Source organism: Saccopteryx leptura, chromosome 5 (assembly GCF_036850995.1).
Source record: "Saccopteryx leptura isolate mSacLep1 chromosome 5, mSacLep1_pri_phased_curated, whole genome shotgun sequence".
In the NCBI taxonomy this organism is placed as follows: domain Eukaryota; kingdom Metazoa; phylum Chordata; class Mammalia; order Chiroptera; family Emballonuridae; genus Saccopteryx; species Saccopteryx leptura.
In genome coordinates, this window is record NC_089507.1 from 84858296 (window position 1) to 84882534 (window position 24239).

The window sequence follows — 24239 nt, forward strand, 5'->3', positions numbered from 1 at the left end:
TCGAACAGGGTGCCCCACCCTGTATTTTGAATAACTATCCTTTATTAGATATGTCGTTTGTAAATATTAGCCCTCAGTTTGTAGCTTGACTTATAATTCTCTTGATTGATGTTATCTTTCACAGGACAGAAGTTATTTAAGTGAAGTCCAGTTTATCAACTATTTTTTTCATGGGTCATGTATTTAGTGTTGTATCTAAAGAGTCATCACCATATCTAAGGTGGTCTGGGTTCTTTCTATGTTATCTTCTATGTGTTTTGTAGTTTTGCATTTCATATTTAAGTCTACGATCCATTTTGAATTAATTTTTGTGAAGGGTATGAAGTCTGTGTCTAGATTTATTTCTTTTGTGTGAATTCCCAGTTGTTCCAAGACCAATTTTTGAAGAAACTATCTTTGCTCCATTGCATCTCCTTTGTTGCTTTGTCAAAGATGAGTTGACCATATTTATGAGTATATTTTTAATTGAAAGAAACTTTAAACCTATATATCACTTTGCAAAACTATTCTTCAGTCAAATTTCATGGCCTTCCATTTGGAAATAAGTAGTTGTCCTCATTTCTAAGCAGAAAAATCCCTCTCAAAAGATACGTAAAGGTAAAGCTGAAGATAAACTGCATTTGGCAAATTTATTTAAACTTTATGTAAGGTTACACATTCATGGATCGACTCCCAGAGATGAATACTAGGCACACCCATATTTCCATTTGACTAGTTCTGATTTCCTTTAGGCTATGATATGAAAATTAGGAATTATTTTCACAAATGACTGAAATCAGCCAAATAAATCACTTGAAGCTTTTTTTTAAAAGACATTGTCTTTTTATTAGCAAAATGCTGAGTGCCTTGCATACTTTTGATTTTTTTTTTTTTTTAGACAGTTAAATTTAATAGGGTGATATTGGTCAACCAGAGTATATAGATTTAGAGAAAACATCTTCACATCATTTGGACAGTCTATTATGCTATATACCCATCAACCAAAGTCAAATTGTCCTCTGCCACCCTATATTTTGTTTCTCTTTAAGCCCCTCCCCCTCCCTCACCTCTCTCCTTCTCCTCCCTCCCTTCCTCCTAGTAACCACTGCACTTTTATCTATGTCCATGAGTCTCAATTTTGTGTCCCACCTATGTATGGAATCATATAGTTCTTAGCTTTTTCTGATTTACTTATTTCACTCAGTTTAATGTTATCAAGGTCCATCCATGTTGTCATAAATGATACTATGTCATCATTTCTTATGGCTGAGTAGTATTCCATGGTATATATGTAATACTTCTTCTTTATCCAATTATCTATTGAAGGACATTTCAGCTGTTTTCATGTCTTGGCCACTTTGAACAATGCTGCAGTGAACATGGGGCTACATGTGTCTTTATGTACCAATGTTTTCAAGTTTGGGGGGTATATACCCAGTAGAAGGATTGCTGGGTCATATGGTAGTTCTATTCTTAAATTTTTTGAGGAACCACCATAGTTTCTTCCATAATGGTTGTACTACTTTACATTCCCACCAACAGTGAATAAGGGTTCCTTTTTCTCCACAGCCTCTCTAGCACTTGTTATTACCTGTCTTGTTGATAATAGCCAATCTAACTGGTGTAAGGTGATACATCATTGTAGTTTTTTTTTCTTTCTATCACTGTAGTTTTCATTTGCATTTCTCTAATAGCTAGTGAAGATGAGCATTTTTGCACATATCTGTTGGTCATTTGTATTTCTCCTTGGGAGGAGTGTCTGTTCATGTCCTCTTCCTGTTTTTTAATTGGATTGTTTGCTTGTTTGTTGTTGAGTTTTGTGAGTTCTTTGTATATTTAGGATATTAGGCCCCTATCTGGGCTGTTGTTTGAAAATATCCTCTCCCATTTAGTTGGCTGTCTGTTTGTTTTGTTGTCAGTTTCTTTTGTTGTGCAGAAGCTTCTTAGTTTGGTGTAGTCCTATTCATTTATCTTTGCCTTTACTTCCCTTGCCTTTGGAGTCAAATTCATAAAATGTTCTCTATGGCCAAGGTCCATGAGTTTAGTACCTATGTGTTCTTCTATGTAATTTATTGTTTCAGATCTTATATCTAGGTCTTTGATCCATTTTGAATTAATTTTTGTGCAAGGAGACAAACAGTAGTCAAGTTTATTCTTTTACGTGTGGCTCTCCAATTTTCCCAGCACCATTTATTGAAGAGGCTTACTTTTCTCCATTGTGTGTGTTTTGGCTCCTTTATCAAAGATAATTTGACCATATATATGGGTTTCTTTTCTGGGCTCTCTATTCTGTTCCATTGGTCTGTGTGTCAATTTTTCTGCCAGTACCATGCTGTTTTAATGATCATGGCTCTGTAGTATAGTTTGAAGTCAGGTATTGTAATGCCTCCAGCTTTGTTTTTTTTTCCATAGGGTTACTTTGGTTATTCAAGGTTTTTATGGTTCCATATAAACCTGATGATGTTTTATTCCATTTCTTTAAAAAATGACATTGGAATTTGGATGGGAATTGCATTAAATTTGTATATTGCTTTTGGTAATATGACCATTTTAACTATATTTATTCTTCCTACCCATGAACAAAGAATATTTTTCCATTTCATTGTATCTTTTTCAATTTCCTTTAGTAATGCTTTGTAGTTTTCATTATATAGGTCCTTTACATTCTTTGTTATGTTTATTTCTAGGTATTTTTGTTGTTGTGGTTGTAACTTTAAAAAGGATTATTTTTTTGAGTTCTTTTTCTGAAGTTTCATTGTTGACATATAATAAAGCAGTAGACTTCTGTATATTAATTTTGTATCCTGTGACCTTATTGAATTAGTTTATTGTTCCTAATAGCCTTTCTGTCGAGTCTTTGGGGTTTTCTATATACAGAATCATATCATCTGCAAAAAGTAAAACCTTTACTTCTTCTTTCCCAATATGAATGCCATTTATATCTTTCTCTTATCTGATTTCTCTGGCTAGAACTTCAACCATTATGTTGAATAGGAGTGGAGAGAGTGGGCAACCTTGTCTTGTTCCTGATTTTAGAGGAAAAGTTTTCAGTTTTTTACCATTTAACATGATATTAGCTGATGGTTTGTCATAAATGGCCTTTATTATATTGATGTATTTTCCTTCTACACCCATTTTGTTGAATGTTTTAAACAAAAGGATGTTGTATATTATTGAATGCCTTTTCTGCATCTATTGGTAGGATCATATGGTTTTTGTTCTTTGTTTTATTGATACAGTGTATTACATTAATCATTTTACATATGTTGACACTTGAAGCTTAAAAATGCTAAGTTACTACCTTACAGCAAGATAGTTTGCAACTCCCATTGGCAGAATAGAGTGAAATGAGGCTCATTTTTCAGTAATTATAGAATGTAAAAAGAAGAACACTTAATGTCTTTGTTGGGGCCTTCACAAAATAAAATTTATTTTATTATTACAGATTAAAAGCTTTTAGAATTCTGAGCTAAAGAAAATTATGTATTTCTTCTAAAGTGAGTTTATTGGTTTTATTGATTCTCTTCCATTTTAATGTTACATGTGGATATGGAGGAAGTGTATCTCTTTAATATATAACAATGTTGTTTCCTGTACCACAAATTTTTCCATTTTATGTTACATTAAAGGCAATACAAATTTACTTTCAAAAGTTTTGTTCTTTTATCAACTTATAAAATTTATTTTACTATAGTTTTATGTTGTCTTTGGTACATAAAAATGAATTTTTATATAATGTTTCTTTTTTAATTTTTGTTGAATTTATTAGGGTGACATTGGCTAATATAATAGTACAGGTTTGAGTGTACAACTCTCTATATAATACATTATCATAAATAGGTTTGTATTTAGGCAAAGATCTAAAAATGTACATCTTGCCAATGTAGTCATCAAAGCTAAGTGGAATGGTAAAAAATCTTATCATGACTGACTTTAGTAAAATCTGGTAAATTGGGATTGAGTAAATGGTGGCTTTTAATAGCAAAACTATTCACTGAGCATTCATGTGTCTGATACATATGAGAATATTCATTCTTCTCTGGAAGTAGCTCTATGAGTATGTAACCTTACATGAAGTTCAAATAAATTTGTCTTATGAAGTTTATCTTTAGTTTTACTTTAATGTACTTTTTTTTAAGACAGACAGACAGACAGACAGACAGGGACAGAGAGACAGAAAGAGAGAGATCAGAAGCATCAACTCATAGTTGCGGCACCTTAGTTATTCATTGATTGCTTTCTTTTTTTTTAAATTTTTTTATTTAGTTATTCATTTTAGAGAGGAGAGGGAGAGACAGAGAGAGAGGAGAGACAGAGAGAGAGAAGGGGGGGAGGAGCTGGGAGCATCAACTCCCATATTTGCCTTGAGGCAAGCCCAGGGTTTTGAACCGGCGACCTCAGCATTTCCAGGTCGACACTTTATCCACTGCGCCACCACAGGTCAGGCAATTGCTTTCTTATATGGGCCTTGACCAGGAAACTGCAGCCAAGCCAGTGACCCCTTGCTTAAGCCGGAGACCTTTGGGCTCAAGCTAATGACCATGGGGTCATGTCTATGATCCCACACTCAAGCTGGTGACCCTGGGGGTTTTTGAACCTGGGTCTTCAGCATCCCAGGCCGACACTCTATCCACTGCACCATTGCCTGGTCAGACAACCTTTATGTATCTTTTGAGAGGGATTTTTCTAGTTTGAAATATAGACCGCTATATATTTTCAGATGGAAGGCCATGAAATTTGACTAAAGAATGATTTTGCAAAATGATATATAAAAGCAGTATCTCTGATTATAGATACTAGTTTGCTACTGAATGTTATTGATAATGTTAATTAAACTCCATAATTTAATATAAAATTTTTAAATTGGAAGAAATATTTAGAGCACTATGGGTATTGCAATATATAAAACATATTAAATACAATATATAAAATAACTATTTTTATATACTTTTATCTGTAGCAACTTTTTCCCATGGGAAAAGCTTCTCCTAAATAGTCACCCACCATCAAATTAAGGGTTTAAGGCTAGAAATTTTATTTCTATTTCACCATATCATCATTAATTTATGATTCACCTTTTTTTGAGCTATTGATCTTTCATGATTTAAATGCTCTGATCAATACAACTAAATCCTTATATTCTGTAGCTGGAATCTAGGGATTATTTTAGCCATGTAAATATCTAATAGGAATGAATAGATCAGCAACAATATAAGCTTTGAGAATCTTTCTATTTAATTTGTCAAAAATCACTTATTTTCAGATGGTAATAATATAAACTTAAGGGTCTCTCATTTAATTTATCAAATAACATTCATCTAACACCTCAGGAGTATAATCTTTGTCAGAAATTGCCTGGTGTCTAAGTGGTATTTTGTGTTTGCTTCTGAGTTGGATTTCAGAAACCACTTGTTCCTCTGTTTTTAGATAAATTAAATGTCCAACTACTGTGGTATTGACAATGTTAGCCTTTCATTACTAGGCTTTCTTTTTTTTCTACTTGCTATTTTTTACCCTCACTCAAATTATCAAAGGCTCAACAGACAAGAAAACATATGGTTATTAGTAATAGTCAACATAAATGTAAACCTGGTTACCTCTTCAATAAGTCTAGTTTGCTAACTTGGAAACATGTAAATTCATCCACTATTAAATTTTTATTTTATTTTCCTCCAAATGAAAGCATGTTTTTTAATTTGCTTTGATTGAAGTATTTAGAATGGGATAATGATTTATACTTTTGACATAGTGTTATTTTGTTTCCTTTACAGAAGTTTACTTTTTTAAAAATTATGATTTTGAAACTAAAACTGATTTCAAGATTTTAGAATTGTTAATAGCAAAGCTTTTTGCTGGTGTCAGGTATATGCTTTTGTTCTTTTATAGGAATAAAAAAATCAGAGTTAAAGTAATAAATGCAGCAAACATAGATTCTGTGGGAATATGCTATGAAAACATTCAGAATTAGGATAACAGTTAGAGACAGCGAGGAATCCTAGTGTGAAAGCCCTGAGGGGATGAGAATCCAGGGTCCTCTCTGATCCCATACTAGAAACAGTGCCTGCTGGAAATAGCAAAACAGCAGGATAAGATTTAGCAATGAAAAATATTTAGGCTCTTAGAACAGAGTTTAGGAGTCAGCATGTTCCTTGTTTTTTGCTTCACCCCCTGAGCACTTCAGCTTTCTGCTTCCTTGAGTTATTTGTACTGGCTAATAAATATCTGAGTAAGGTTGGGGATGGGGCTTCAGTCCTTCAACCTGCTGTCCAGGACTGTTGCCTCCCCTCGGCCCCTTGATGTACTTCATCTGGTCTATGAGTAGCCATTGTCACCGCTACAAGGTTCATAGTTCATTAAAGTCAAGTTCTTTAATCAGTTTTGACTACTCATCCTTCTACTTTGTATCTCACTCATGGCCATATTTTCCTTCCTTACTCTTGATGCTCCAGGTATAAAACACCTTTCTGGGTTCTCACCTGTCTTCTCTCATATTATTTTATGCTGGAAGAAAGAAAACTAGTTTTAATATTAGCCTAAACAAGTCTTTGTTGTAATATCAAGACTGTAAATCAAATATAAGTCATTTGAGAATTAAACACTATATAATCATTTGAGACTTCTTTCCTCACCAATCCAGCTGATAACCAGACCACAGGTTGCCTTATAAATCATAGTCTATGGGAATGATGCCCTGAGAGAATTTCATTGTACAGCCTATATAATCATACCCAGGAGCTCTGCTTAATTTTTATTAGCTTAATTGGTCTAGCTCTGATTCATCATCACATATATTCTGTGATTCCTCATTCTTAAATTAGAGATAATTTTTTTAAATCATTGTAAGCTACAAAAATAATACATACTATCTTGAGGTCTTTATTTTTATTCTTTATATTCCAATTTGAACACAACTGATCTTCATTACATCTTTTAACAAAATATAAATTATGACATAAACAAATATTAATATTATGAAAAAATAGGGCTATGTAAAATTCATTCTGTAATAAATAATGATGTTAATAAAGATAAGATGTTAGCCCTATGCTAAGTATTTGATATGTAGTTTCTTATTTAATTTTCACAATTACCATGTGAGGTAAGATATGTTCATGCCTATTTTTACATCCAGCAAGATCAAGAGAAAGGAATGTGCTTAAGCTCACGTAGGTGATAAATGGAAACATCAGATTTGAATAAGGTGTCTGACAGTGCTTCTGGACTCAAACTCTTAATCTCTATAACCTACATGTATTTATAGATGGTATATTTAATAGTAATCTTGATCATTATCATCATCTAGAGACTTTTCCAGTACTCTAAATTGGGGAATAATAAGCAAAGATTAACTCCATTCTTCCCTTCAATATTCACATGTTCTCTTCTAAATTTACCTGCTGCTTTGATTGGGTAGTTTTGCTCTCAGATCTCTGCATATGATCTAATCAATCTTGCTTTTTCTTGCACCATTCTCTTTACCAAGAATATCCACATTCGTTCCTCTTCTACCAATCCATTTATTGTTCATTCATTCATTAGCTCAAAAAGCAGGCATTAGCTGCGAGGACTATATTTAAGATTTATCTCTATAATTCTACCCATACTGTAAATTCCAGCTTTAGTTATTCCAACCTATAGTGATTTCATTCTTATCTTCTACTGTATTCTTTTTTCTTTCTTTCTTTTTTTCTTTTTTACAAAGACAGAGAGAGAGTCAGAGAGAGGGATAGATAGGGACAGACAGACAGGAACAGAGAGAGATAAGAAGCATCAATCATCAGTTTTTTGTTGAGACATCTTAGTTGTTCATTGATTGCTTTCTCATATGTGCCTTGACCATGGGCCTTCAGCAGACCGAGTCATCCCTTGCTTGAGTCAGTGACCTTGGGTCCAAGCTGGTGAGCTTTGGCTCAAGCCAGAAGAGCCCGCACTCAAGCCAGCAACCTCGGGGTCTCAAACCTGGGTCTTCTGCATCCCAGTCCGATGCTCTATCTACTGCGCCACCACCTGGTCAGGATCTACTGTATTCTTTAGTCAAACCAAATACTTAAGATTCTTTTCTTGGCCCTGGCCGTTGGCTCAGCAGTAGAGCATCGGCCTGGCGTGCAGGAGTCCCAGGTTTTGATTCATGGCCAGAGCACACAGGAGAAGCGTCCATCTACTTCTCCACCCCTCCCCCTCTCCTTCCTCTCTGTCTCTCTCTTCCCCTCCCGCAGCGGAGGCTCCATTGGAGCAAAGATGGCCCGGGCGCTGGGGATGGCTCTGTGGCCTCTGCCTCAGGCGCTAGAATGGCTCTGGATGCAACAGAGCGACGCCCCAGAGGGGCAGAACATCGCCCCCTGGTGGGCATGTCGGGTGGATCCCGGTCGGGCGCAAGCGGGAGTCTGTCTGACTGCCTCCCCGTTTCCAGCTTCGGAAAAATGAAAAAAAAAAAAAGATTCTTTTCTCTAACTACATGTTCAGAATCCTAAGAAGATTATATATATGTATATACATATACATATATATATTCAACAGATACTTATTGACTGATGAACCAAGGTAATCATGCTTGAAAATGTTAGATGATGTGTCTAAACTACATAGTAAGAAAATCTCAGAACTAGTTTCTTGAGTTAGTAAAGTCTCTTATATCAGCAATTGATTCCCCTTCAAGATGCTTTAGGTGAGTTCTGAGTATTATTCTGAAATTGAGGGATATTGATTAAGAATAATTCTCAGCTCTTAGTTTTAACCTTTAATTTATATGATTATATCCTCCTGTCTCTGACATTTTTTTCTATCTTTTCACTAAATTCCTTCCTTCTGCTGTCTCTTCTCCATCTAACTTTATTTTTAAATTGTGGAAACAAGTATACGGCTTTTGTTTTTAGTATATTTATTGTTCAGAAACACCTAATACCTAATTAATCTGTTTAACTTCATAACAACTTGTTTGAGATCCTTCATATTTTAGAAAGAAATACAGTAAAATTTGATTAAATGTAGTTTATAATTTGATGTTTAATTGCTTGCATCTAAGCAATTTTTTTGGTATCTTATAACCTAATTTGGACTTTGCACCTAGTTATTCTGAAACTTAATTCTATCAACCTGTTCTCATAGTCAAAAATCTTGTTGATCAAATTAATAATTTATTTGGCCACCATACAGTTACTACTTCTGTTTTCTCAAGTTGGTAAACTGCTTAACTTTATAAAAAATTTAGAATATTCACTATTTAATACCCATATATCCACTTTAACATATATTTCCAAGTGTTATATGAAGCAATATAAAGGCTACTCAAGAATGTTGATACTATATCTTGACCTAAAACTCACATCTAGCCTGACCAGGTGGTGGCACAGTGGATAAAACATCAGCCTGGGACTCTGAGGACCCAGGTTCAAAATCCAAGGTTAATTGTGCCAGCTTGAGCACAAGCCCATCCAGCTTGAGTGTGGGCTCACCAGCTTGAGTGCAGGGTTGCTGGCTTGAGTGTGGTTCATAGACATGACCCAGTGGTCACTGGTTTAAGCCCCAAGTCGCTGGCTTGAGCAAGGGGTCACTGGTTCAGCTGGAGCTACCAAGGCACATATGAGAAAGCAATCAATGAACAACTAAGGAGCTGAAACTATGACTTGATGCTGCTTATCTCTCTTCTTTCCTGGCTGTCTTCACCTATCTGTTTGTCTCTGACTCTCTCTCTCTCAAAAAAAAAAAAAGAAGAAAGGAAGAAAGAAAGAAAAGAAAAGAAAAGAAATAAAAGAAAAAAAAAGGAAGGGAGGGAGGGAGGGAGAAATGTGGGCACTAGAACTGGTTGCCAGATGTCATTGTGCTAAACAAATACTTACCATATTCCTATTTGACCCTTGGCCTTCAGTCCTGCCACTGAAGCAAATAAAAACAAACAAACAAACAAAAAAAATCTTGTCTACCCCATGTCCTTGATTTTTTTTAAACTTAAATTTAATGGAGTGACATTAAATATTTCTTAAATCTGTTTTCTCCATTCAATTTTTTTCACTATCCTCATTACCCTTCACCTTGACTATTAAAATAACTTCCTCTCTCTCTTACCCCACTGTTGTTGGAATTAATTTTCTGAAATACAAGCAGGATCATGCTACTTCCCACTTCTTAGAAAATAGTTACATACTGACATGTATTTAAAACTTTATAAAATAAAACCTAAATGCACTATCCTATCTTGTGATTCAAATATATTCCTCTATGCAACCTAATCAAACCAAAATGAACTATTTACCAAGTCGCCCTGCCGTTGCGGTCATGCTTACCCATTGATCAAGAATTTGCTCCCTCCCTTCTTTTTACAGATTAAAACTCTACTTATCCTTTAAGACTCAGCTTGAATATCACCTGATATGAATTGTTCTCCAGTCTATTAATGCAATGCAAATGATTGCATGTTTCTGTCTTATAACATTTTGCAAGTATATACATATGTTTAAAGAATGTTTCATTTTGCCTTTTCTATGTTTCTTCTCATCCCCACTAATTTTATACTGAGGTTTGGGATTATGAAATTTTCATATCTGTGTATCTCACATTGCTTAACAGTATTTTGTAAACCAGTACTGTGAAATGTTACACCTGCCATCTTCATAGCCCTTGCCTACCTTAAATAATTCTTTCGCCAAAAATTTTAACTCATTTTTTGAAAAGCAAATCTTAAGCAAAGTTGTTCTGTAAGTTTTCTTAACATCAATGTTTCTGAAAGGGAACTCTACATACATGATGCCTTCCATTTCTCACTGCTTTTACTCTTCAAGATGCTTCAGCCCAGTAAAAATTTGCACTATTCTACTATAATTCACTTCACCAGAGACATTGAATGAAAACTTTTATGAAGTGTTTTTAGGGCTGTTCCTATTTAATTTTTACATTCAGGATCTAAATCCTACAACATATAAAGAAACTTTCATGAGATTATATGAATCTGCTTTGGGCTGTATACCTATATAGCCTAAGGAGAAGCAAATTCTCTTAAAAGATAAAAGGAGAGCTAAGATATTTATTTTTACAGTATGCCCTTGAAAAGTTTTTTGAGACTCTATTTTCTGTTTATCATAGCTTTAGTATAACATTAATTATTATTCTTAACATTTAGTAAGAATAATCTTTATAATTTTATCAACAATTCTGCATCATTTATTTTTGGTAATATATAAAATATTACTGGGTAATTGTTACTCTTTAAACATATATGACTTCTTATTCTCATTTCACAGACCACCATATGCTTTAACGTTGGTACAATAATTTATAATTAACATGGTAGAAAGTTGGGCAAGCTTGGGCTAATTAGAATATCTTCAGAATCTCATTAAAAGATTTAGAAAACATCTGCTATGTGAAGATTGCTTTTATTCACTCCCTCAAAATCAGAATATTATGATCAATTTGTACAGTACTAGATACCAAAACCATATGTAACTTTATATGATATATGTCAGTTAACAGAAAGTTTTTATTTTAGTTTATCTTTTATAATAAATTATTTTAATTTTACTAAACAGTGTGTACTGCACGGACTTTGTATGGGTTAGACTATTACACTGAGCACTTTAACTAATAGATTTTATTGTTTATAATGGATATTTTATTTATAGAACTGAGAATCAGGCAAATGTCAAGATAATTTTTTTTAATTTTTATTAAAGTATAGTTGGCACCTAATATTATATTAGTTTCATGTGTACAACGTAGTGAATCAACATTTATCGTATGATGTGATTAACACACTGTGGGAACATGCTATGAAAACATGTAGAGTTAGGAAAGCAATTAGAGACAGCAAGGCATCCTAGGGTAAAAGCCCTGAGCAGATGAGAGTCAAGGGGCTTCTCCGACCCTGTACTGAAACAGTGCATGCTGGAAATAGCAAAACAGCAGGATAAGATTTAGCAACGAAAGTGTTTAGGCTCTCAGAACAGAGATTAGGAGTAAGCATGTTCCTTGCACTTTACTTCACCCCCCTGAGAACTTCTTTGTGTTTCCTTGAGTTATTTGTACTTGCTGATAAATATCTGAGTGAAACTAAGGATGGGACTTCAGTCCTTTGATCTGCTGACCAGGACTGTTACCTCCTCATTGCCCCCCAGTGCATTTCACTGGTCTCCAAATAGCTTTTGTCATCACAAGTGGTGCCCTGTGTGAGTAACAGGAACCAAACGACAGGTTTGCTACTCCGAATAGTTTTTGTCTCCACAACAGCACACCATGTCTAATAACCATCTGTCACGGTGCAAACATTTCACATTATTTTTTACTATATCCCCCTTCACCTTTTCACCCATTCTCTCTGACAGACAAACATCAGTTTGTTCTCCATTTTTATGAGTCTGCTTTTGTTTTGTTTATCCATTTGTTTTATTTTGTTTTTAGATTCTATAAGTAAGTGAAATCATACAGTATTTGTCTTTGTATGACTTTATTTAGCATAACACCCTCTAACTTCTAAGACTATTTATAATAGATTAATGCATATTATTGAAAATTATATTCACTTTTTTTCAGATCCAAGAAATTAGTATAAGTAATAAGCAAGAGCATGACTATGAAGAAGATATTACCGCACTTTCTGCATATTTTCCCAGTAAGTGTTTCTATAGGCTATGTATAATGTATATAAGTAATGTTTGTATTATATATATGTAACTGAAAAAGTAAAACTGAAGAGAGCATGAAAAAGGAATTAACCAAGTGACTTTTAATTTATAATAGGATAGAAACATTAGTAAATTATCTTGCTAATTTAAATAGTTCTAAGTTCAATGTTCAATAAACAAACACTGGTTTTTCCTACCCAAAGAAAATACACAAGTCAGGTTGATGTAAATATTCTAACTATTTAGCAACTATATTTTTATGATTGGTTTTCTGTTTTTAAACAAAGTCACATTCTTTTCAGACCTTAGTTCCTTCAGCTAGGAGATGAGAAGATTGGATGAGGATGCTCCCTAAAGTCCTCACTGACTGCAGAAGGATGGAATTCTGTAATCTAGTGTCTGAAGATTAATTCAGAGTACTTGTAGATATATATCACTGTGCCCATTATGTCAGATTACATTGATTTACGACAGCTTGTTTCACCAAGATGTCTGATACACATCTCCCACCTAACATTTCCAAATTTGGAAATCCTAATTCCTGCCACTCCCAACCTGCTCCACTTGCTGACTTCCCCATTACAGACAGTAAAGACTCCATCCTTGGTCAATTCGGTCCAAAAACCCTGGTCACTAATGGCTTTTATCTTTGTCGCCCACTGCACGTCTAATCTGTCAGATAATACTGTTCACTCTACCTTCAAAATAGAACCAGCGTTCAGCCATTTCTCTTTTTCATTGTGATTATTCCTAGTCCACGCTGTCATCAGTTCCCCCTGAATTATTATAGTAGCACAGTGGCTCTCAATGGAGGTTTATTTTCTGCCCCCAATAATAGATATTTGTCAATGAATGGATTTTTTTTTTCAATTACACTTTACATTCAGTGTTAGTTTATATTCATTTCAGGTGTACGGCATAATGGTTAGATAATAGTATACTTTACAAAGCATTCGTACTGATATTTTCAGTACCCACCTGGCACCATACATAGCTATTACAATATTATTGACTATATCCCCTACACTGTACTTTACATCCCATGACTATTTTGTAACTACCAATTTGTACTTCTCAATCCCTGTACTTCTTTCATATGACCACTTAACCCCCTTCCCTCTGGCAACTATTAGTTTGCTCTCTGTGTCTATGAGTCTGTTTCAATTTTATTTGTTTCTTTATGTTGTTCTTTAGATTTCACATACAAGTGAAATTAAATGGTATTATCTGACTGACTTAATGAACAGAGATGTTTTTAATTGCCATGACTTGAAAAAGGAGGTTTGCAACTGGCATTTACAGAGCAGAGACAACAGAGGGAGGGGATGAGAAGCAGATGGTAGCTTCTCTTACGTGCCCTGACTGGGAATCAAGCCTGGGATATCCACACGCCAAGGCCAATGCTCTATCCACTGAGCCACTGGCCAGGGCCATAGAGTAGAATTTTTATAAAAAGAATATAATCAAAATTTTTTAAGATTTAAAAGTATTGCATTATAATGTTTTTCTATTTTCTTCCTGAGTGGTTAGAGAGCATTTATTGTGTACAGTATAAAAAAAAATGTTGTAATCATGATTCTTAGAATGGAGAGAATTTGGATCATTAGGTTAAGTTTCAGGATAGAATTCATTTTATAGGTGAGAGAACTGAGCCTTAGAAAGAGTTGCCTACTATTGGTGATTTTGGAATCTTTTCTCATCAAAAAACATTAACACTTTCTCAAGTAACATTTTTCAAGAATTAAAGTATCATCTGTTGATAAAGATGTATTAAAATAATAACTAAATAAGAATCACATTTATTTTTATTGCATTATTTACAAGTGAGTTAAGATTTATTTTTTCTTGTCTTTAACTTTTCCATCTCTTATTACTTACTATGTCAGCTTTACTGTTTTCTAATAAAAATACAATAGTACAGTCATATCTGTGAGTCTTGAACAGTAACTCTAGAGAATCAGAACATTATGCGTATGATTGTGCCTCATACTGAGGTAGCGAGATATAATGGAGCTTTAACTGTTCAGTCAGTAAATATTTTAAAAGCCCAAGAATGACTATACACCAAAATTATGCATTTGTCAGCTTTCCACTATATCACATCATAAAAGTTTTATTAGCTGTACTACCACTTCTGTATGAAATTACAAAATATGAAATGCCTCCAGATGGTATGTTTAAATGAAATCATGCAATCTTCATCATAAACAGCCTTACAGAAGCCAGCATTTCTTCATGAAAGTGGGCAGACATACAGGCAGAATGCAGAAGGAGCTGAGGCAAATGAAACAGAAAAGGAAGAAAAAGAGCCTGAATCAGACACGGAGGCCGAGCACAGCCTACCTGAGGTTGACAGTGGGAGTTCTGAGGACCAGTATGATGATTTGTACATGTCCATTCCTGGAGACAATCCAGAAATTAACTCAAAAGAACCACTCATGAACAACAGACCACCTCTCCCCCCTCCACGAGCTGTTGTAGCTGCTGCCCTTCAACCGGATAAACCTCACTTCACATTACAAGGTAAATTTAAAATTAAAAAGAGAACGAAAAGCTTTGACAGACTTACATAGCATATAGTGTGGTAACAAGTCTATACAGAGAAGATCGGCTTCTAAAACTAAGAGCAACTTCACTCCGTTATTTAACTAGGGCCCAGGAAATAAGGCAAGAGATAACTGCCCTTAACTTCCTTCCTTCCTTCCTTCCTTCCTTCCTTCCTTCCTTCCTTCCTCCCTCCCTCCCTCCCTCCCTCCCTCCCTCCCTCCCTCCCTCCCTCCCTCCCTCCCTCCCTTCCTTCCTTCCTTCCTTCCTTCCTTCCTTCCTTCCTTCCTTCCTTCCTTCCTTCCTTCCTTTTTCCTTCTGTAACAAAGTCTCATTGCAAAGCTTTAAGTAAGTAAAAAAACAAAACTAGGAATTAGTCTGTAAATTCTTCCTTAAAATTAACCTTAGGTAACATGGAAAAAGTAAATGACAACTTTGCTTCTAAAAATAAAGAAAGATACTCAGTCTTCTGGCAAAAGGGAAAGGCTAATGTAGTACAGATTTGAAAATGATTTGGGGAAGTTTGCTCAGTTGGGTTCAAGGGAAGCACGTGGCAGAGGGTTTATCACACAATGCATTGAGACCAAATATACATATATTGTTTAAGTGGAAAAACAGTTAAGTGACTATAACCATATTTGCTCCCAAATGCAGGATTAAGGTGTATAATGGGGGGAGGGAAGTCAAGAATACCAAAAAGAGCCTCCATATTGCTCTTATTAGCCTGGAGTGTGCAAATAACAAACTTCTAGCTTCACACTCATGCTTACTGTCACTGTTACTGTTTTTCACCCATTTTATTGTTCACTATTTTATATTTACTTTCTAAACTCAGGAAGTGTTCTTACAAAGAAAATTTAATAAGGAAGATGAAAGAACTATTATCAAAACCTCATTTGTCACAATACTTCAAATGTTGAATACTAGAAGGTTATAAAGTATAAGCACTATTTCAAAGTAAATTTTAAAGCCATTAAATTTAACCTTTGTGTCCTTGAAGGCCCTGTCTCTATGGAAGTTCCAGTTGATCAACATAAACCTGTACTAAGGTTATGTGCTGTATTTAGAGATGGGAAGTATTGCTTAAATGGAAAGTATGGAAAACCTCATGGGCACTCCTCTGATCCATTCACTCATTCAACAAGTATTTATTGATTACCTACTGTGTGCCAAGCTCATATAGACCATTTAGGTAGATCAATGAAGTAGGTGTATCAATTTTGGGAGTGGGGGGAGGGACATAGATTTGTAGTACACTGACAACAAAATTCTGGTATATTTTTATTATTTCAACAAATGTGAATAATTTTATATAATTATTAAAATTAATTGATAAGTGGCAAATTCATCCTGTATCAGGTTAAATCTCTTAAAAGAGCTAATACTAAATTGTGTTTTTCTAATGGAAATTTCTATATATAGTATGTTGGTTAAGAGGTCTAAAACTGCTCTACAGAGTGTATTCACCAGATATCTAAGACAAGAAGTATAATTTTGGTTACTAATATATTTTCTGGAAAGTACTAAATATAAAAATAAAAAATAAAAAAAAACACTCCTTTTACTTAAAACTCTGTTTTTACATTTCATCCGTAGTGTTACTTTTAATGTCATCTTTTCATAGGACTGATATTGGCAGTCTATGGAAAATGAAATGTCAATATTTCTTCTTAAAATACTTTGATTAAGGTCTTTGAAAGTAAGACTGAAAGCTTCTACATTTTTTTTTTTTGCCAGTGACTTTATATGGGCTCTTTGATTTTAACTAGGGATACCTTCAGGAATTGTCCTTCAAGAAAATATTGCATAATATCCTCAAGTTATCAAAAAAAAAAAAAAGAGGCCTCCTCATCATTGCCCTAAGCATCAAATTCCCCATGATGGATTTATGGACATATTCATTATAGAAAACAATAATACAGAACACGATAGAAAACTGTTCAGTTTATAAAGAACAAACTGTCTTTTTTTATCTTTACAACAAACTTGAAAGGTAGCCATCACTTACGACCCCTCTTTGACTCAGACCCTAAACCCGTGATGGCGAACCTTTTTATAAAAACCCGCCCACTTTTGCAGTGCTGGTCAATCTGGTCCATCCCGGGCGGGAGGGACAGCCTTAGACCATAGAGCCTATAATTAGAATGTACCAAATACTTCTCAGAACAGGTTTCCTGGGATTTTAGGGATTCTTCTCTTTGTTATACACTCTTGCTCCAATTATTTCAAAAATTAGAATTATAGAAGTGATTTTATTTTAATCTTTACCTACTAATGTACAACCTGCATTGAGAGAATATAGGTCCCACTCTGACATGAAAAGTATAATCTGATACACTGGGAAATAAAAAGTAAAATATATTACTTCTAGTGCAAGCCCAACTTTAGAAAGAGTTAGGAGAGGAAGTGGGTAGAGAAACAAAGATAACAGCTCAGAAAATCAGTTCATAAAAGTAAGATAGGTGACACATTCCACTAAAAATAAAACACTGTAAAAATGTTTCCCACACACTTAATCTGGTTTCACCTGTGATGCTGTCAGTGAAACATAAGCCATGAATTCAAAATCTCAATACCATATTTTTCTTCAGAGAAAATGCAAGTCATGGTGATTTTAAAATTGGTTATAAGCATTTAGACCTGTATTCTTCTTGGGTTAAACTAACTGAAACAATCAAATCTAAAACTGTTGAAAGATAATCTATTTTGGTCTCTCCTCATATGCTAACCCCTCAAAATTGCTGAGTCTTCTTATGAAAATATTATTTCAGTCTTCTCTACAACTTTTCTCCTTAGCTCCTAAGTTTTTCCACTAAAATATATGTAAGTAAATTAAAATTTTTTAATCAGAGTTTCACTCAAGAGAAAGAAAGATATTCTCCTTTAGTTTTCATATGCCTGACTCTCCCAGAACAACATAGAATAGCAATGATTTTTTTGTCGGTAACTAAAATCTTTTCCATTGTATTGTTTTTATTAATACTTTAAGCAAAATATTTGCCATGGGGCAAAACTCTTAAAATTCTCATTATCCTGTCAGAGAACTGTCAAAACTCTTTTCAACTTATTCATTAACCAAAGTTGATGATATCATTATTTTCTAAATAACTGCTACTAAATCATTTTCATACTTTTTATAAAAATATGTAAAGATTTTACTACATATGAAAACCATCAAAGACTATTCATTCTTTTCATATGAATTAATGTTCAAGCCAATGATAAAATTGATGCCATCTTTTAAGTCATGAAATCTACTTTTAGTTTTCTTTACCTAAATGTGAGGTTCATGTTGACTTGTAGAAATCAAGAGTTTGAAGGTCAGCTTGTCATCATCGGGCAATACTTGCCTAGGAAATCAAGCAAGAGTGTTTTAGTTATTCTACTCTGTCATTTTTAGAGAAATTGAATTTTAGGCAGAATATCCAGTACAAACGCTATAAAAAGTAAAATGACTTCAAGTGAAAAAAAAGTCAAAGAATATTAGACTTGAAAAACAATTTTTCAAAGCATTTGGAATTTGAGGCTTAATTTTATAACTTTATTCCCTGATATTAAATCATGCATTGAATATGTGGAGTGAATTTTTCCACATTATAAATATTTATATGCTTATTTATGTTTTGAGAGAAATCCATTGTTAAAAGTTTATTCTTAACCATGTTAACAATGACAAGCTGCAGGAGGATATATTGTATATATTAGTAAAATCCATGGTTCACTTTTCTCTTTTTGTAATATATGGTATAATATATAAATATAATGGGGATATTCAAGTAAGTGATAGGTGAAAATCAAAAAGATTGCATATAATTGAAGAGTAACCACGAACTAAATATTTCATAAGCAGGGAAAATGTTGGAGTGTCAAATGAAAAGAAGTAAAAATTGGTGTGATCCAAGTGCAAGGCAAGAAACAGGAGGTGAACCCAAAGAAGAGGAAGAAAAGACAGAAGATGAAAAGAAGCAGAAGGAGGAGGAAGATCCTTACACTTTTGCTGAGATCAATGATGGTGAATATGACATGATATTAGCCAATATAAGTACAAAGAAAAAAATTGGGAGTCGGTCTTTCATTCTAAACAGACCTCCTGCCCCTACACCTCGACCCACAAACATCCCTCCGAAAGAGGAAACCACGCCTTATATAGCTCAAGGTAAGGTACTTTGTTGTTTGTAGGTGTGTTTGGGGGTGGGGGCAGAGGCAGATTAAGGTAGGGTGAGGCCTGGGCCGCAGAAGAAAATATTGGGCCCCTTACATTAGAAAAAAGTGTAAAGCTGGGGTTTTGCAGGGCCCTTCAGAAGTTGGAGACCAGGGCATGTGCCCAGTGCGCCCACTGTTAAATCCGACTCTGGGTGGGACTGTCCTCTTGTTTAGTGAGATCTAAACCCAATGATGAAGAATATCTTTTCATTTCATAGGTGAATTGTATTGGCCTATTTTAAAATTCAGAAACACAAAGAATAAAGAAAATAAAAATTAATGAGTATGGGTATGGTTTCTAATTCTTTATTCAGAAGAATAATTTTGACAAACTATCCAAAGAACATAAAAAATGTAGCATGTGTGGAGAAATTCTGTTTTGACATTTCCATAATTCTACAATAGGGAAACTCAAGTGAATAATGTCCAACATAAGAGGAAGGTAGAGGGTATTAGATGGTGATGGAGGGAGACCTGACTTAGGGGGTAAACACACAGTGCAATATACAGATGATGAATTGTAGATTGTACACATGAAACCTGTATGATTTTATGAACCAATGTTACCCCAGTATAAATAAATAAATAAATAAATAAATAAATAAATAAATAAATAAAATGAAAAAAGGTAGGTACTTTACTTTTTGCTTCTAACTTTATTTTTACTCCTAATTTTATTTAAGGTGACTTTAAAAATTTAAACATTTTGAATACTAGAATCTCAGGTATTTAACCACAATTCTTCTGATAATTGCATTTCAGACCAATGATTAAGATTTACTTATCTGTCATAGAATTTCTACTTTATTATAGACATCTTTTTTTTTGGTACCCAGTTGGATCTAAATAATAAAAAACTAAAAAATTCCTTAGAGCTATCTTTATACCTGTAAGCCCAACAAAATGTATTAACTCTACTCTTTTTTCTTAATACTGTGGTTTGGTAATCCATGAGTCCACAGTGTCTAGGAGATGACTTTTGTTCATCAGTGCAATACATACAAATAAATGTGTTGAATACCTTTTTGGGCTAAAATGCCATCCTAGGAACTAAGACTATGTCTTCATTTCAGAGGAGTTTCTAGGCAACAGATATGCCAATAAATGTATAGAGTGCAATGTAACCCTTTATTAGAGATTTTTGAACAAAATGTTTGGAATTAATGTGTGAGTGGTAACTAAAGCTGAGACGCAAAAGATTTAAGTAACCCAAACTAGCTACCAAGACAGAACATTTAAATATATATGCCACAAATCTACCCAAAAGAAACACAGTTATTCATCTGTGCTTAATAAATTCAAAAGAAACCACTCTAGCCCTGGCCGGTTGGCTCAGCGGTAGAGCGTCGGCCTAGCGTGCGGAGGACCCGGGTTCGATTCCGGCCAGGGCACACAGGAGAAGCGCCCATTTGCTTCTCCACCCCTCCGCCACGCTTTCCTCTCTGTCTCTCTCTTCCCCTCCCGCAGCCAAGGCTCCATTGGAGCAAAAATGGCCCGGGCGCTGGGGATGGCTCTGTGGCCTCTGCCTCAGGCGCTAGAGTGGCTCTGGTCACAACATGGCGACGCCCAGGATGGGCAGAGCATCGCCCCCTGGTGGGTAGAGCGTCGCCCCTGGTGGGCGTACCGGGTGGATCCCGGTCGGGCGCATGTGGGAGTCTGTCAGACTGTCCCTGTTTCCAGCTTCAGAAAAATGAAAAAAAAAAAAAAATAATAATAATAATAATAATAATAATAAAAGAAACCACTCTATTTCTTTAATAGTGTGTATTGAGAGATTTATGTAAAAAACTTGAGAAAGTATAAAGTTATTTACCAGTGTATAATATACTTATTTAACAGTAATTTGCAACTGATAATATTCAAGAAACTATTGAAAATTAGGAAATGATGACAAGTTAAAAAAATGTGCTGGAACAATTATCTAAATTATTAAGGCAGGAGAGAAGTTCGACTTAGAAATTCTCAGATTGTCATAGTGACCACGAGAATATTGTTGACTCGTTGACAAGGTTGCTGCTTACCAATAAGTATTTTTAAAGAGGGAAAATAGCTGTAGCTCACTACAATCATTAGTTGTAGTCTAAAAATCTTCCTCTATCCCGATCCTCACGGACCTTAGGAACGAGAGCAGACTCCCCGTCACGGGTTCTCCTCTCTGCACTTATCTTCTCGCCCGTCAGTTCACTGCCAAAGTCTTATTTTTCACGAACTCTCCCTTGTTCTGATTGTCTTTTTTTATCCTACTCTCTTTCTGTGATGGTGGTGAGGCCATATCATTCAATAATTTGGTTACTGTTTGTGTTTCATTTTGCTTTTATTTTTAAATTTCTCGTATTTTTATTATATTTTACTTCTGTTCTCATGTTGTCTCTATTATCTTTGTTTGATGTTTGATTGTGCTGTCTGGAATGCTGGAAATTTCCATCAAATATCTGGCTATCTTAGCTATATTTTTATGTTTAAGAACAGCACACAAAATCCTGAATGGCAACTCTACTTGTTAACTTGTGTAAGGCATTGTAGAATAATGGGGAGGTGACCAGTTTTATCACAGAATTACCACAAGAACATTAGTTTTATATGGATCTATTCTCCTGATTTTCAATTGTAGAAGAAAAAAATCCAACTTACTCCAATCTATATTTATGTGTCTGGTTGCCAGCATTCTGGGATCAGGGCATGGGAGGAAGACTTGGAAATCTCACCACAAATCAACTTGTTTCCTCTGTATTCAGTCCAGTGTATAACACCTGCCACCACTGGACCTCATGTCTGATGGCCAGAACCATTTCTGTTCAATTTCTCCAAGGAATAAAACTTCTATCATGATGACTGCCCAATTTCATCAGAAAATAAATGTGGGGCTATGGATGCTTTAGACTTTCAATCAAACCCCATATGTAAGAGAATTGAGATGGTTTTCCTCCCACTTCATGTGTTTATTAATTACATAAAAATGTATTGAGTACCAAATAATAGAGTCTTTCTACATATTATGTAAATTCCTTGCATAACAATGATATAATTTGTCATACACACACAAAAGAACTTTAAAGAATCTTAGAAATCTTGTGTTTCTAAAATAAATTTAAAGACTATTTAATCTCAGCTACTTATACGCCTGACACCCTTCAAAATTTATAAGAATCCTTTCTAATTCAAAAACACAATTTAGTTGGTTCTCATATTTGTGTTATATGCAGAGAGAAACCAGTGTTATAATGTATGTTTGGGGGGGGGGGGTTTGCATGTAAGTATATAAAAGCAGGTGTAGTTATTTGCCCCACATCCCAAATCAGTAGCAAAAACTGCATTGTAAGTGAGTTATTCAATTCCTTTTCCATTATTTCTTCCTCTTTTTTCTCATTGGGATATATTTTCTTGCCAATCCCTTTATGCTAATGGTGTTTATTGTTCCCACATTAGGAAACATGGCCTTATCAGCTATTGTCTCATGATGTTCTTTGCATTTCACAGGGGTAAAATTCATCACATTTTTTTCCCTCGCTCACACAAATATATTAAATAGAATTACCACCATTTCCCAGAGAGCTATCCATTCAATTAACATTAACTTGACCCAATTCTTGCCAGAGCACAGAAGTGGTAGCAGAAGTTGGCAAATCCAGGATATGGTTAATGTAGCCAAAGGAGAAGGATGTGGAGTAGAGGATAGAAGAAGACTGCAGGATGCAGAATCCCAACTTACTATTTCAAAAACTCAAGAAATTACTGGCAAAGAGGCTAGGCAAACAAAACAGATAGATACAAGAAAATTATTTTGACTTTCATGAGATAATTGAAAATATATTTATTAGACTCTACCCCTGGCACAAAGCTCCTGAAACCCTTATAATTTTCCAAGTGATAGTATATTTTGTTCTAATGAGGCAACTCTGTATGGGCTTCTGGATGGCTCTAGATGAGGGCTGGTTACTAGAAAAACCAAGCCATGATTAGAAGCTTGGAGTTTTCAGCCCCCAAGCCCATTCTCTTGAAAAGGGGGAAGGGCTGAAAATGGACTTGATGATCAATCATGTCTACGTGAAGAATCTCCTATAAAAATTCCAAAAGAAAGCTTCCAGGTTGGCAAACATATCCCCACCATGAGAGTAATGCACCCCAAATCCACAAAGACAGAAACTCATGCACTTGGGACCCTCCTACACCTCACCCTATGTGTCTCTTTATCTGGCTGTTCATCTGTATCCTTTATCATATCCTATAACAAACAAAAATGTAAGAATGTGTTTCCCTACATTGTGTGAAGATGGGAGCCCATGCAGAATGAGATAAAGTTCTAGAATATTCACATATACCTAAACATTCTGTTTTCACACAGCATAACATACCAAAGAGATGCTCGGTTGCCACCATCACCACCATCTCCTGCCCCCAGAAATGTAATGTTAATGCAAAATTAAAGTCATGGATTATTTTATTTGAGAAATATGTTTCTGCTTTTTTAAATTCCACTCTTATTATACTATACCTAATTTTATGTTAACAACCACAAAAAAGTAACTTTTCTTTAATGAAAATTTTTAAAGTCTGCCTGCTTTCAAATACTGTATTCTCCCCAACTTTTTCTCCCTATAATATTGAAAAGAATCAAGTTCATTAAGTTTCAAGAATATATAGGAATTAACATGGATATAAGTGCTTTTTAGTGACAGCATTCTTGATTTAAGACAAAATCAAGGGAAAAAATGAGCACTTTGTGTAGTGTAGATAGTTAGTAAAACTATATTCATAAATCATAAAAAAAGATGACTGCCTATTGGAGAAAATTTTTAATATCCAAGGACAATTTCCCTCACATAATTAATAGAACCAAGATCCTTCTTCAGAGTCCATGTTTCCAGTTTGGAGTAGAAAATAATTTCCCTTTCAATTTCC

At 34.6% G+C, this 24239-nt stretch overlaps 1 protein-coding gene across 2 annotated transcripts in view; it reads left to right on the forward strand.

Moving 5' to 3' along the window:
• The window catches only part of BANK1 (B cell scaffold protein with ankyrin repeats 1), a 376917-nt gene that overhangs the window by 310008 nt on the left and 42670 nt on the right, over nt 1-24239 (forward strand). The window contains exons 8-10 of one of the 2 annotated variants that reach the window (XM_066384875.1): nt 12502-12580; nt 14805-15116; nt 18985-19293. In XM_066384875.1, the coding sequence (XP_066240972.1) occupies nt 12502-12580; nt 14805-15116; nt 18985-19293 (700 nt within the window). The remainder of the gene's footprint in view (nt 1-12501; nt 12581-14804; nt 15117-18984; nt 19294-24239) is intronic. The other variant, XM_066384876.1, reaches the window with a different exon arrangement.